Source organism: Rhododendron vialii, chromosome 4a (genome assembly GCF_030253575.1).
Source record: "Rhododendron vialii isolate Sample 1 chromosome 4a, ASM3025357v1".
NCBI classification, from domain to species: domain Eukaryota; kingdom Viridiplantae; phylum Streptophyta; class Magnoliopsida; order Ericales; family Ericaceae; genus Rhododendron; species Rhododendron vialii.
Genome location: NC_080560.1, coordinates 33,775,877 through 33,790,233, shown reverse-complemented (window position 1 = coordinate 33,790,233; position 14,357 = coordinate 33,775,877). Strand labels below are relative to the sequence as shown.

The following is a 14,357-nucleotide window of genomic DNA, read 5'->3' as shown; positions in this document are numbered from 1 at the left end:
GACTGGGGAGACCAGCTGGTAGAGCCCGAGCCAAACTGTCGGAAAAAAGAAAAAGAAAGGAAACCCTCACCCAAAACAACCGCACACCTTATTCCACGACGTCGGCCTCGAGCACCATAGATCTGGAATTACCGTGCGGGCCGACGGACTGTGGGACACTACCGATCGCCGGACGGAACCGTCGCAAGGGGGCCACGCCAGACCGTCGCAAGGGGGCCACGCCGGACCAACGACAACGGACGCCCAGACTAAAAGGACGGGATGTCAAACGTCGGGTGAGAGCGAGGCGAGGAGGGGAGAGGGAACAACAAAAAAAAGGGGGAGGGGGGAGGGGGGAGAGGGAGGTGGAGGCCTCCTCCCCGCGGCGGCGATGATGAGTTTTTTAGCTTTTAGAGAGGGATTTTTAGTGAGAGAGAGAGGCTAATTTCTGGTGATCCGGAGTCGCACTCGTTAAACGTTTCAACTTTTTGCGTTTTGCTTCTTGGTGAAAAAGGAAAATAGAAGGTAGATTGACACACCCTTTATTTCTCCACTTTTCCTTTGCAATTCTTCACTGCAAGTCCTTGCTTCAATGCACCAATTTTTCATTCAAAGTTAAGGATCCTATATTTTGAAGGGAACATTGATTTATTGGATCTGCATCAAACACTTGCATTTATCAGATTAAGCTGATTTTTCATAAGACACTTAAAAAATATTTTAAAATTAATGAAAAGTTTGGATTATTTATGGAGGACTCAAAAGTTGACTCCGTGCACCAATTTGTTAAGGCACTCAAAAAATATTTTAAAATTAATGAACAGTCCAAATTATTTATGCAAAGACCGATACATGCACCATTGGTGCATGCTTTTGTTGGTACCCTCAAACTAGTTTTTCTTTGATCACCAAGAGCTTTAAGGCCGTTATTCCAAAATTATTGCTCTTCTACTTTTCAGAATTATTTATTTTTTGTTATAACTTTTAAAAAATTTCATCTTAATTTAAGATTTGTTAGTCAGCACAGATTTTAAGCCGAAAATCTGAATGAAAGTTTAGATGTATGAATCGAGCACCTATAGATATCGGATTGAGTCGATTTCTCACGGAAGCCCTTGAAAAAATATTTTAAATTTAATGAACGGCTCGGATCATTTGTGTGAGACCCTCAAAAAATCTGTGTGAGTAGACTTTCTGCTTCAACAAGGGGCAAGTCCTGTTACGAGTAAGTGGAGAACAGGAGAGATCTCCAGAAATTCTTCTCTCATTCCATTCTAGTGGTGCGCACCATATCTGAGAACCGAGGGCACCTTCAGACACTTTCCTAAAAGCACAGGCCATATAAAGCTCTTCTTTCATGTTACTCCTTTGCAATTATTTTGAACCGCTACTTTCGTAGAAAAAAGCCATTAATCGGCATTCGAAGTAGATAAGTATCAATACCCATGAAAAAGAAAAGCGGGTAACATAACCTGAATGAAGTGAAAGAAGAAAGCATACAATTAACGTAATGCGCAAACAACATAAAGAAGAATTCTGAAGACTCATCGAAAGATCATTGTTCTAATAAAATTAGAACTCCAAAAAAAAAAAGTGACTCAGCTTCCTTTCTTGGATGGGCCCTTAACCAGCACTTCAAAACATCCATTTCTAAAGTCTCTGTTCAATCTTGAACCCACAACCTGCAAACCAAAATTTCAATTATATTGCCTAGTCATATTATCGATGGAAACAAGCGAATATATCCCGACAGGTTCAACAGAAATCCAGTTTATATGACATTTGACAAAACAATAAACTAAGGATCATAGCGGGCAGAATCCATATAGCTAATACCAGAATTGGTCTACTAGCAAATGAGTGAAACGGTGATAAGGCATTCATAGAGACAGACAACAATGTCAATAGGCCTCAATATAAACATGTGAGAAATCAAAATAATGCAGCAGTTGGAACAGACAGCCAAACAAACAGCTAAATTACAATTGAACCAACCTTAACCCATAGAAAAGAATAAAAGGCAAAGATAATAACAGAAAAAACATGAAATAAAAGCAACTAGAAAGGTGGTAACAAATTAACAATAGACATAACAAAATAAACTAGGCTTCGTTAGGCATCGACATCTGCAAATTTTTTTCAACTGAATGCAAAAAGGAGATAGAGCCCCAGATATGAAGTCTTACCCTTGAAGACTACTTTGAACCTTTATCTTTGCCTTCATCACCAACAGCATCCGCGACTAGAGCCATTGGTCTCTGATCAATAACCTCGTCAATAATACCAAATTCCTTCGCCTCTTCCGGTGTCATAAAATAATCCCGATCCATATTCTTCTGAATTACCTCAATGGTCTGTCCTGTATGCTTTGCATACAATTCATTCAGTGAGTCCCAAACCCTAATTATTTGCTTTGTGTGAATGGAAATATCTTTAGCCTGCCCACTATACCCGCCTGAAGGCTGATGAATCATGATCGTTGCATTTGGGAGGGCCCGCCTCTCACCCTTTGCACCAGCAGCCAAGAGGAGAGAACCCATTGATGCAGCTTGACCCAAACATATGGTATTTATAGGAGACCGTATGTACTGCATTGTATCATAAATTGCAAGACCTACACCAAAAGGTACAAAATCAGATTTACTAAATCAACAATCTCAGCAAATAGACAAAGCATCGGAATCCATATCTCACGAAAAAAAGAGAGTAGAATTCTACATTGACTTTAATCAGGGGATTCAGGATAGTGGATTTTCCATCCCATATCTTAAGAAGGTTAGATTTTTTTATTTTTTGCCGTTCAAAAAAAATACTGCCACGACATCTCATAACTTTGCTTATCAATCCAAGCAAATTATCCACATATGGAAAAGCCTGCCTCACTAAGGCCAAATACTAATCAGCATGTATCAATGTATCATCAAAGTGACCTTTAGTAAAGCCACAGGCCCACTAGCATGCAACAAGCAATTGTAAATACAGAGAACTTTTTCTGATTGGAGAAAAGATTTATCACATTGAAATTAAAAGGATACCAAAAACATACTAGTCAATCAAACAACAAGCATTTATCTCTAATTCATAAACTACATGAAAGGTACATTCAAAAGAGTACTAGTCAATCAAACAATTCTACTTTCTGAAGTTTGTTCTTAAAACTTTACTGCATTAATTAGTTTAATTCCCCCATGGCTGCATGAAATAAGGCCTTGACGAATTACAGTGAGTATCTTCATCACTGTATCTCCATGTGAACGGTGTGGATGAGCTTTCTCACATCGAGATCGAAGAGTGATCAAACAGGCTGTGTATATGTGTTTGCTCTCATGTCATACATGCCGGCTTTATCATACACCCATTATCCATAGTCACCCCAATAAAATTTGAGATGTTGACATAGGAAAAACCTCACACAAGACTTCCTTGCCCAATAAATCCCCTGTTGAAAAACTTCCAACTAATTTGACATCTTGTGCTAACTTCTAGTTTATTACCTTGATGTAGACTTGACATAGATTGTGGTTTAGCAATTGGAAATTCTTTAAGTCCCAGCCTTTGAACAAAATCTTGGGAAACAAAAGTAGCCATTACCAAGAATCAATGTGTAATGCAGCCCATAACAGACTGCTCTAGAGCGAAACATAGTATCACGCTTCCAATCATGAGTTGTGTTCAGGAAATGCTTTTGAGATTGACAAAGGAGTAACTTCCCGGTTGTATCAGCATAAACCTCATCATAGCCTAACCGTCTTTGTTTTCTTCATTGGCACTTTCCTCGCCTTCATTCTCTTGCATTGCTAAAGCTAGAGTCTACAATTAGGTCATGTGCTAGCAATGTGGACTTTATCACCACACTTGAAACAAGTTGGTTTTGACTTCTTGTCTAAGGTTTTAAGCTGTTGAGGTGCTGATTTTGGTGCAGGAACTGAAGGACTAAATGCGAGTTTGCACATAGTAGCAGCTTCATTTCCTCTTCAGTCTGTAAAGGGACCTGATATGTCTCCTCCACAAACCATAGCATGAAGCCAGCTATGTAATCTTGGATTGGAGGTCACAGCCCAGCTTTGTATTTTTGCAGCAAGTACTTCAGCTTCATACACCCCTGCTCTCATGAACAACTTATAAAATTTTCTCAGTGTATTCATCAACACTATAATCTCCTTTGGCAACGGTGATGAAATTTCAGAAGTTTTAAAAGAGTCTTCATTTCATCCCATGTAACTACTTCACCCTTCCCGCTTCTTGTATTGGATTCTCGAGTTCTTGCCCACCACATTAGTGATGCACCTTTTAATTTTGCACTAGCGAAATGTACCTTCCTTCCTGCAGTTAGTTGATACCAAGCAAAGAAATGATCAGCGCTAATCGTCCTATCAAGGAAAGTTCCTGGATTCATCTTCCCGTTAAAGTTAGACACTTCATATTTAACCCCTTTATCTCCCATCCAAAATTATCATTCACATTTCTGACATTTGTGTGACACATAAGTTGGTCTCTTAAATCTTGAGGATGAGCCATACGAGGTCAATTTCCATTTTCAGGAAAGTCTACTTGCTATTAGAAGCCATGTTTAGCGCCTGCTGTCCATAGTCCATAGCCATTAGATCTAGACAATTGATGTCCCATTGGCTGAAAATCATCTTGCCCTAGTCCTTGGCCTCCAAAACACATGTTACGATGGCCTTCTTGTCCATCCGCTCGCATATGTTGTGCCTTGAGTGTAGTTATGAAATGTCAGCTGAGATTGTAGTTTTTCAAATGGATCTTAAATGTATGTTCATCAGCTGCATATGAAGAAGTTGGTGGATCAACAATACCTTTGCCACGATTCCCATGAGAAATTTCCTTTAGGATATCGCCAACCATATCTTCCAAATGTTGAAAACGTCCATTGTTTTCCTTCCTTCTATCTTCAAGGGTAGTCTTTACACCATCAATAACTTGTTCGATACCACAGATCCTATCATGAAGGGACCTCTCATCACATTCCGTGTTTGTTACCATGTTGAGAAGACTTGTGAAAGAAAGTAAACTAAGGAATTTAACTTGCTCTAATACTAAAACTGACATAAATTAGTAGGATGTTTGAACAAGTACCATTGTAGATGGACCCGAATAGCACAGACCATTGCTGAGAATATACAAAAATAGCATTTTTAAGGTTGATTTTGCAAAATCCAGCAAGCAAAGGCTTGATTCCACAAGCTATGGGGCTCAAAATCGAGCCCTAAAAGGCATCACCCACTCCCCTTAAACAAGTATGACAGCCCTATGTATTATATCTCATAAGTTAGTTATTGGTTAAGAAACAATGAATTGAAAAAAATAACTACTAAACAACAAGGATAGGAAGAGTGGAAAACATGCTACCAATTTGTCAACAAGCTACTTACAAGTAGCTTATAAGCACCTTCTTTCTAACAAGATTACTTAACTGAAAAAGCAAACAAAAATATACCTAAATTACTAAAAATCATAAACTACATGAAACCTACGTCCTAGAAATACTAGTTAAATCAAACAATTCCAGTTTTTCAACTTTGACCGTATTGCTTATTAAAACATGGCTGCATCTCTGCTCTAGACCCTACCATCAGTTGAGAAAGTGTGCAACATTATCTGGAAGTAGCTTTGCTTAATTCCTATGATTGCAACCATGAACAAAAAGGACAGAAACATGTATTGTACAAAAAATGATGAACCAGTCACAACTGTAAGTTTACTTTTCATGCCTCATGTGATTGAATCATTTAAAAGTCATATCATCACTCATCTTAACCTCTACTGAAACATCGCGTCATAAGGATCAGTTGTTCTAGGGTTTTAGTATTCGAGCCTTAGACACCAACAAAAGAATCGTTCTGATGATAATGTCAATTTGTACCTTCTTCTTTTTCTTTTTGTCTCATAATCAATCCCCACCAACTGTTTGGCTTATTTAAGCAATAGGGAAAAATAACTATTCCACCAGCAAGATAAATAAAAATAACTTTTTTGTAGAGTAAGGATTTATGATCGAGTCAAATGGAGCATGAATTTGGCATCATGAGCAAAAAAAATGCCCAATTTCCACAAGCATTTGAATCAAGAAACATACCACATATCAATTCGATGGTGGAAATGCAAATTAAATCCAATACTTAAGCTCTAGGCTACGTAACCCTACTTAATGAATTGAAATGAGACCAAAAATTGACTTTTTGATTTATTTAAGCAACAGGGAAAATGACTATTTCCATCAGCAAGATAACATCGTGTCAAATGGAGCATGAATTTGGCATCATGAGCAAAAATGCCCAGTTTCCGTTTTTTTATATCTCAGGTGTCTCTTTCACGCATCTCAACTAATCCTGGGATCAATATCACTACCTTGACTAATCCTGGGATCAATACCACTACCCACTAGCGGGGCCCAATTAAAGCCAGAGAAAATGCCCCATGTGAACTGGCCCAAAAGGAGTTAGGTTTCGAACTCGAGATCTTAGGAGGGAGCAAACCTTGACCATCAAACCAACCCCTTAGGTCACAAAAATGCCCAGTTTGGACAAGCATTTGGATCAAGAAGCATACCAGGAAATATCATTTCTACCAACGAAATGCAAATCATATCCAAAAAAACTGAAGCTCTGAGGAAGTACGTAAAATCCTTACGAATTGAAACGAGACGACCAAAATCAATCAAAAGGCAGAGAGAGAGAGAGAGAGAGAGAGAGAGAGAGAGAGAGAGAGACCTGCCGTGACGGCACCGCCGGGGGAGTTGAGGTACATGTTGATGGGCTTGGAGGGGTTCTCGGACTCGAGGAAGAGGAGCTGGGCGACGACGACGTGGGCGGTGTCGTCGGAGATGGGGCCGTTGATGCAGATGATTCGCTCCTTGAGGAGCCGGGAGAAGATGTCGTAGGCTCTCTCTCCTCGGGAGGAGTGCTCGATCACCATCGGTATCAGGCTGTACGCCCTCCTTGCTCCTTCGCGAGTGTGATTGTTCGAGATTCTTCCGACCCGCAGCAGCTTGCTCATACCGCTGGTAATCAGGCTCCGCATGGCTGCTGCAGCAAGCTACCCCGTGAGAGAGAGAGAGAGAGAGATGAGGTATATTAGGGTTTATGAGTTGTCTCGAATGTGAGAGAAGAGTGACGAGTGAGAGGTCGTTCCAGTTTCTCCGAAAAGAAAGTTTTAAAAAATAAAATAATTTTAAGCTAAAAAATTATGCATTTGAAATCTTTTAAACGGTTAAAAAAATTAAAAAATTAATTTTATTTTTATTGTATTAAAAAATAAGTTTTTATTTTTTGTTTTTTAAAAATAATATGTGGATAATTTTTTTAAAAAAATAATATATTTACGAAAATAATTTTTTAAGGTTTTTTTATATTGTTCAAAAGACTTTATTGAGATCCATCAAAAGATCTTATTGAGATTTATTTCGATAAGCTCATTTTTTTAAGCTTGAAAATAGATACTTATTTTGGAAATTGAAACGGGGCCTGAATACTTGTTTTTTAAATTAATGTTATGTATTATAAGAGAACTAGGGTTTGCCCATACCTGAAGGCATGACGCAACGTATGTTAAACACAACTAAAATGAATTACGAAACTATTGACCACCCCCGCCAACGAAACTGATTTATACAGAAATATTATTTTTAAAATTAAGTTCAGATAGAGTTCTTTTAGTATATGCTCGTGCCCGAAGACACGAATCGAACAATCAGCACACATGCAAATCAACACTGTAACCGTGAATAAAGTATCAACATGTTCATGTAACACCGAGGAGTTGTTCAAAATTTCAAAATAGCACACACACGGAGAGAATATGGAACGTTTGGTTATTATTGTTATTTTTTTATTTTTTTTTGGTGGGGGGATGAGAATCATTGCAAAATCAAACATTGACCCAAAGATAGACAATCCTGTTTACAGATTGGACAATGGTGGGAGCTTTCCAATCGAAATAGCCATTTAAATTGAGAAAAAAAAATAGAGTCAATCTTGTTTCGAATCGGCTACCATTGGGAGTGTGTGTATGAGAGAGAGAGAGAGAGAGAGAGAGAGAGAGAGAGCGCGCCTGAAATAGACTTGCTTCGTGATTGAAATGATAGAGAGAGAGGAGGAGGAGGAGGAGTTATTGATTGGAATCATGACCAAAACTAATCTAAGGGGTGTTCGTTCTCAAAGGGTGTTTGGTCTCAAAAAAAATCACAAGGGGGACGTCAACTTTGGGAGCGGAGAGCTAGAAGATGGTGTGTGTGTGTGTGTGTGTGTGTGAGAGAGAGAGAGAGAGAGAGAGAGAGAGAGAGAGAGAGAGAGGAGGAGGAGGAGGAGGAGGAGGAGGAGGAGGAGAAGGACAAGGAGAGAGTGAGATATGAATTTTGATATGAGATCTAATTAGTAACAATTGTGCAATTACTATTGTTTGAGAGAGAGGGAGAGAGCCGTAGAATTTATTGAGCAAATCAATGGTTATGATTTATAAAGAAATATGATCCAAAAATCGTTCTCCCTTATTATGTAGATGACTTATCTTGTAAAACAAAAAATAAGTACTTAAAAACTACTTAAGAATCTTAGCGGAATGAGTCCGTCTGTATCGAGATAAACAGGCGAATGCCGTTCAGCACCCACTTAGCAGAAAGTACTTGGCAGCATCCTGATGATGATTATTTATTGCTATGGAAACAACATAATATTTTGTACTTTTGAAAAGGATCAGTTCATATGAGAGACAATCGCGTCCTATGGCCTTCCATTTGAATACCACAAGAGAGTCGTATCGAGCCAGTATTTTTTTTTTTCACAACGAAAAATGCAGACGACTATAACTTTACACTTTACTTTCTTCTTCATATTTTTTCTCACAATATGCAACATGGGCGGTGTCATCAGAAATAGGGTCGTTGATGCAGAGCTGGCCTAGGCAGAAGGCTTGGGCCTTGGACATCTCCTAAATGCCTAACTTTTGGGGCACTTTAATTTTTTTTTAGTATTTGGGTTGGGTAGGACTCTCTTTAGAAAATGCCGAGTCCAAATTTCAAAAGCAAGGCCTAGTCTCTAGAGAATTAGTATTTAGGCAATAAGACTTTCTACTTATAAAAGATTCTTTGCCTTCATTGTTTCATTCAACTAGCGATGTGGGACTATAGGTGGAAAGTTTTGTTTTGCAACTTGTTTGTCCCATATCGACACAGCAAAGGCTCAATTGGTAAAGTGTTCACCTATAAAGCCCTCTATTCCATCTATTCCACTTGCTCACAGAGTGGTTGCATGTGAGAGCAATACGTGTGCAGCAAGTATCAGAATTAAAATTAAAATTGTTTTGAAGGGAAATTTCAAATTGTGAAATATATATATATATATATATATGTATGTATGTATGTATGTATGTATTATTCAAGGAGATATAATACTATAGTTTTGGCTTTCTCTGACTGTTTGTTTTCTTTTTTCGTAAAAATTGTCAAGCGTTTAGGACATCATTCTTAAAATAGACTATGGGCCGGCCTGCGTTGATGCAAATGATTCGCTCCTTAATGAGGTGAGAGAGGATGTCATAGTCTCTCTCTCTCTCCTCTATATGAGTGCTTGATCACCATTGATATTAGATTGTAAGCACAATCGTTTGTCCCTCGATCAGCTTGCTCATATTCCTGGCAATCAGGATCAATATGGCTACTACCAAAAGAGAGAGAGATAGATGTCTTAGATTTATGACAGGTATGTTAGGGCTTATGAGCAGGGACGGATCCAGTATAGGCTCAGATGGGTCATGTTACCCAACTGAAAATAGGGCTGCAAAGGAGGGCTCCCAAGTTTGAGGAAGTAATATATATTTAATCTCTCGAAAACTACACAGGCCAATTATATTGTTCCAGTGGTAAAGTATGGCGCCTCCACATGCACGGTGGAGCTTCGAAACCCAAAGCTTACAATTTTGTTTTGGGCACTGCTATTTGCAGCCCTTTATTTTCTCCTATAGCTCATTACATTTCGGTAAATGGTTGTTGAAAATCATAAATAACATTTCGGTAAATAGCTGTTGAAAACAAGATTATATTTCGGTAACTACGTATCGAAAATATGTTCAACTTCGGTAAACAACTGTCGAACATACATTTTCGGTAAATAGCTGTTGAAAAAAATATTATATTTCGGTAATTGGATGTTGAAAATATATCTCAATTTCGGTAATTAACTGTCGAGTATAATTGAAAATTTTTAACGGGCTATGGGAGAAAATAGAGGGCTGCGAATAGCGGCGCCCTTTGTTTTTTGTGTTTTTAGAAATTAAAAAAACACACTTCTCCCCCCAAAATTTTGAGTCTATTGCGACTTGAACCCAAAATTAAACTAACATATGTTGCATTGGTACGACAAACCCATTAAAACTAATGTTATTTGCTACACAAATCTATAAGTTCTACGTAAAAATAAACAAAAATGCTTATTTTTATAGTTTGTTTATTTTTTATGTTAGCTCAAAATTAATTAACACTAACTAAAAAATATGTGATATATTATATACTCATTTTCAAATTGAAAAATAAAAATTGATGTGAGTTCGCCTACAACTTTTAAATGTATAGAGCCGGTTCTAAAGGAGTGACCCATCTTAAGAAAATTCATGGATCCGCCACTGCTTATGAGTTGTTTCAACTCTCAAGTAAGAGTAAGTGAGGGAGTTATTCAGACATGGACGTTTTTGAAAGCTATATAGGCTATACATTTTCCCAAATTTGAAGAAAATATTCTATCCTCAAGTTCACTTATTGCCACATTCCAATTTTCATTTCAATCATCATCGTAAACTTCTGATTATGATTCCGCCACACAAGTAGTTCATTTCAATCATTCGTAATATTCAAGCATATCGCCAAATTTCTGTTATGCCACTTGTTGATGGAGAGTACTTTGAATAGCGACCTTGTTTGGTTGAGGATTTAGATTTTGGATTCTAAATTATTACCCTACTCCAAAATCCACTCATTACCCATATTTCCAATCATTATTTTCATTTTTATCTCTATTTCTTTCCAATCATTATCTTAATCATTTCCCCTATCTCCCTACCCTAATCATTAAAAATTCAAATCCAAAATCCCAACATTTTCATATTTGGGGGTGCCTTGCATACGTGCTAAAAGGAAAGATGAGTAAACTGGAATCTAAATCAGAAAAATATTACTTTGTGGGGTATCCTAAAGGGACTAATGGTTGGCTTTTCTATAATCCTACAAAACAGAAAGTATTTGTAAGTACAAATGCAGTTTTTCTAGAGGATGATTACATGATGGACCGGAAACCCAAAGAAAAATTTGTTTTTCAAGAACTAACAAATGAAGTTGTAGTTCCTCAACAAATTCCTACCACTACAGAAGAATCACCAAATATTTCTGATGATACTTTGCCTAATAGCACATCGCCACCTCGTCGTAGTGGGAGGATAACTAGGATGCCTAGTAGATTTTTACTTATTGAAGAAGGTTCTGAACCTTCTCCACATGAGTCTGATCCTTCCAACTATGATGAAGCTATATGTGATATAGATTTGGAACTTTGGCAACAAGCTATGAAAAGTGAAATGGAGTCTATGTACTCCAATCATGTCTGGGAGCTAGTGGATCCTCCACCCAATATTAAACCAATTGGGTGCAAGTGGATTTACAAGAGAAAAAGAGGAGCCGATGGAAAAGTTGAGACTTATATAGCAAGGTTAGTGGCGAAAGGGTTTACTCAAAAAGAGGGTATCGATTATGAGGAAACCTTCTCGCATGTTGCTATGCTTAAATCCATTCGAATTCTCTTGTCCATTGCTGTGTTTTATGATTATGAAATTTGGCAGATGGATGTCAAGCCGGCATTTTTGAATGGCCATCTTGAAGAGGACATTTACATGGTCCAGCCAGACGGTTTTGCAGCTAATGGTTAAGAGCAAAAGATTTGCAAGTTGCATAGGTCTATTTATGGACTTAAGCAAGCTTCCCTGAGTTGGAATATCCGATTTGATCAAGCAATTAAATCTCTTGGTTTTGATCAAAATCCGGATGAGCCTTGTGTGTATTAAAAGGGTGAAGGTAGAATAGCAGTGTTTCTAGTACTATATGTGGATGACATACTACTCATTGGGAATGATGTAGGAGCATTGTCTTCAGTCAAAGTATGGTTGGCAAATACATTTGATATGAAGGACTTGGGAGAAGCAAGTTACATCATTGGGATTAAGCTTTTACGAGATCGTAAACATAGGATGATAGGTTTGTCTCAAGCTGCATATATAGATAAGATTCTGGTAAGGTTTAGCATACATAATTCCAAGAAAGGTCTCCTACCTTTCAGACATGGAATCACTCTTTCTAAGGATCAGTGTCTCAATACATTGGATGAGAAAGAGAAAATGAAGACAATACCTTATGCTTCTGCTGTGGGTAGTCTTATGTATGTTATGTTATGTACTAGACCAGACATCTGTTATGTAGTAGGCCTAGTCAGCAGATATCAATCAAATCCTGGACCTGAACATTGGATAGCCGTAAAGCATATTCTCAAGTACTTGAGAAGAACTCGAGATTATGTGTTGATCTATGGTGGAGAAGATTTGGTACCAATTGGATGTACAGACTCTGACTTCATGTCAGATAAAGATTCATGCAAATCAACTTCTGGTTATGTGTTCACACTTGGAGGAGGAGCCATAAGTTGGAGGAGTATTAAACAACAATGTGTTGCGGACTCCACCACTAAAGCTGAATATGTTGCCGCTTCTGAAGCAATTAAGGAGGGTGTATAGCTCAAAAAGTTTCTACTGGAGCTTAGAGTGGTACCATTGGCAAAACAACCCATGATTCTTTATTGTGATAATAGTGGGGCTGTTGTGCAATCCAAGGAGCCTAGAAATCACAAAAGTGGGAAACGCATTGAGAGAAAATATCACCTCATCAGAGACATTGTTCAGCGAGGAGATATCATAGTAAACAAGATTGCATCTGCAGAAAACTTGGCTGATCCTTTTACAAAGGCTTTACCTTCTAATCCGTTTGACCGTCATGTTGATAACATGGGAGTCAAAAGTAGACTGGATTGGTTATGAGTGCAAGTAGGAGATTGTTGGTTTTGTGCTCTCACAACCAATATTTGTTTATTTACATTATCAATTAGACTTTTGTTTTATTATTCTGAAATGCTTTGTTTCATACATGAGATGAATGTTCATGAGATGAATATAAAAGTCCCAAATTACATTGAATATGATTTATGCATGTAAATGTGATTTACTTACGGGAGATATAAATCACCAATGTTTGTAATTTGAACTATTCACAATTGCTGATAGAAATGGATTATCTATCAGGTCAATTGCAACATGATTAACTTCTATTAGATAGAATGATACATTTTAATCATTGAAGTGAAAGACTTCAAGTTAATATGTTGGTGTATTTGGTATACACTGAAGGACCATTATTAGACTCACACTATTTTAACTACTGTCCACTTAAGTGTGAATCTTATAATGCTAATTGTAATTCACACTTAATCCTAAGAAAGTTAATGAACTCAAGTTTCTAGCCTATGTCACTTTGAGTCACCAATGAGTGAGGTCTAACTCGATCAACACCTCGGTGGGTTGGGTGATTTATGTTAGGACTGTGAGAACATTATTTTCAAGATGGAGTTCACTCTCTATTTAATTATAGAGTATAATGTCCCCTTGAGTTAGTTCACTGGATTAGTCTTTAAACCTAGTACTAGTCATTTTAATGAAGCGTTCATTAAAATATTTTTTCTAGACTAAAAGTGAGTGAACTAGTATTCATTGGAATTAAAATATAAGTATGCTTTGGTGTGACAGTTGTTTATTATGACCAATTGCTACTTATGGACATTACATAGTGAAGGGGTTTGACATTATGGTATTGGCATTTATCGGGAACAATATATTAATATTCTTGAGGCCTAGAGTTCAGCCATAATTATATAGTGGAATTAATTTTGGTTTAATTGGGCCACCACTCATGGAGATGAGAGAGCGTGAATCCAATTTTAGCTAAGCCTTAAGAAGCCCATATGTCCCAACCCTAGCCCAACAAGAGATTGACTTATTGGCCAAGTAAATTTATCCCTATAAATATATCTCTAATTCTCTCATGTAAGACACGGCAATTTTTCCTCCTACAAGATATTGAGAGAGAATTGAGAGATTAAAGAAGGGAGAAATATTCTAGGGTTCTCACAAACCCTATTGGCTATTTTTCTCTTGGGTCATAGGGTTGAAGATTTTTGGAGTGCTAGGAGTAAGGAGGAATCAACATTTTCATAACCAGAAGTAGGGTTTTGTTTTTGAACTCTGAAAAGATAAAACTCTAACCCTTCCTCATGAAA

General features: G+C 37.6%; 1 protein-coding gene across 1 annotated transcript; it reads right to left on the bottom strand.

Annotated features, from left to right (window-relative positions):
* Positions 1-1,356: 1,356 nt before the first annotated feature.
* On the bottom strand, positions 1,357-7,154 carry LOC131324829 (ATP-dependent Clp protease proteolytic subunit 2, mitochondrial-like). The gene is made up of 3 exons (XM_058356972.1): positions 6,711-7,154; positions 2,166-2,593; positions 1,357-1,661 (listed from the first exon to the last, which is right to left on the bottom strand). The coding sequence occupies exons 1-2, from the start codon at positions 7,018-7,020 to the stop codon at positions 2,175-2,177; spliced, it is 729 nt and encodes a 242-aa protein (XP_058212955.1). The 5' UTR covers positions 7,021-7,154; the 3' UTR covers positions 1,357-1,661; positions 2,166-2,174.
* Between the last annotated feature and the right edge of the window lie 7,203 nt (positions 7,155-14,357).

Excerpts from the sequence above, each read along its gene's own strand:
- LOC131324829 (XM_058356972.1), bottom strand. The coding sequence starts at position 7,020 with ATGCGGAGCCTGATTACCAGCGGTATGAGCAAGCTGCTGCGGGTCGGA. Across the intron at positions 2,594-6,710 it reads CGGCGGTGCCGTCACGGCAG|GTCTTGCAATTTATGATACA; the intron begins GTCTCTCTCTCT and ends CTTTTGGTGTAG.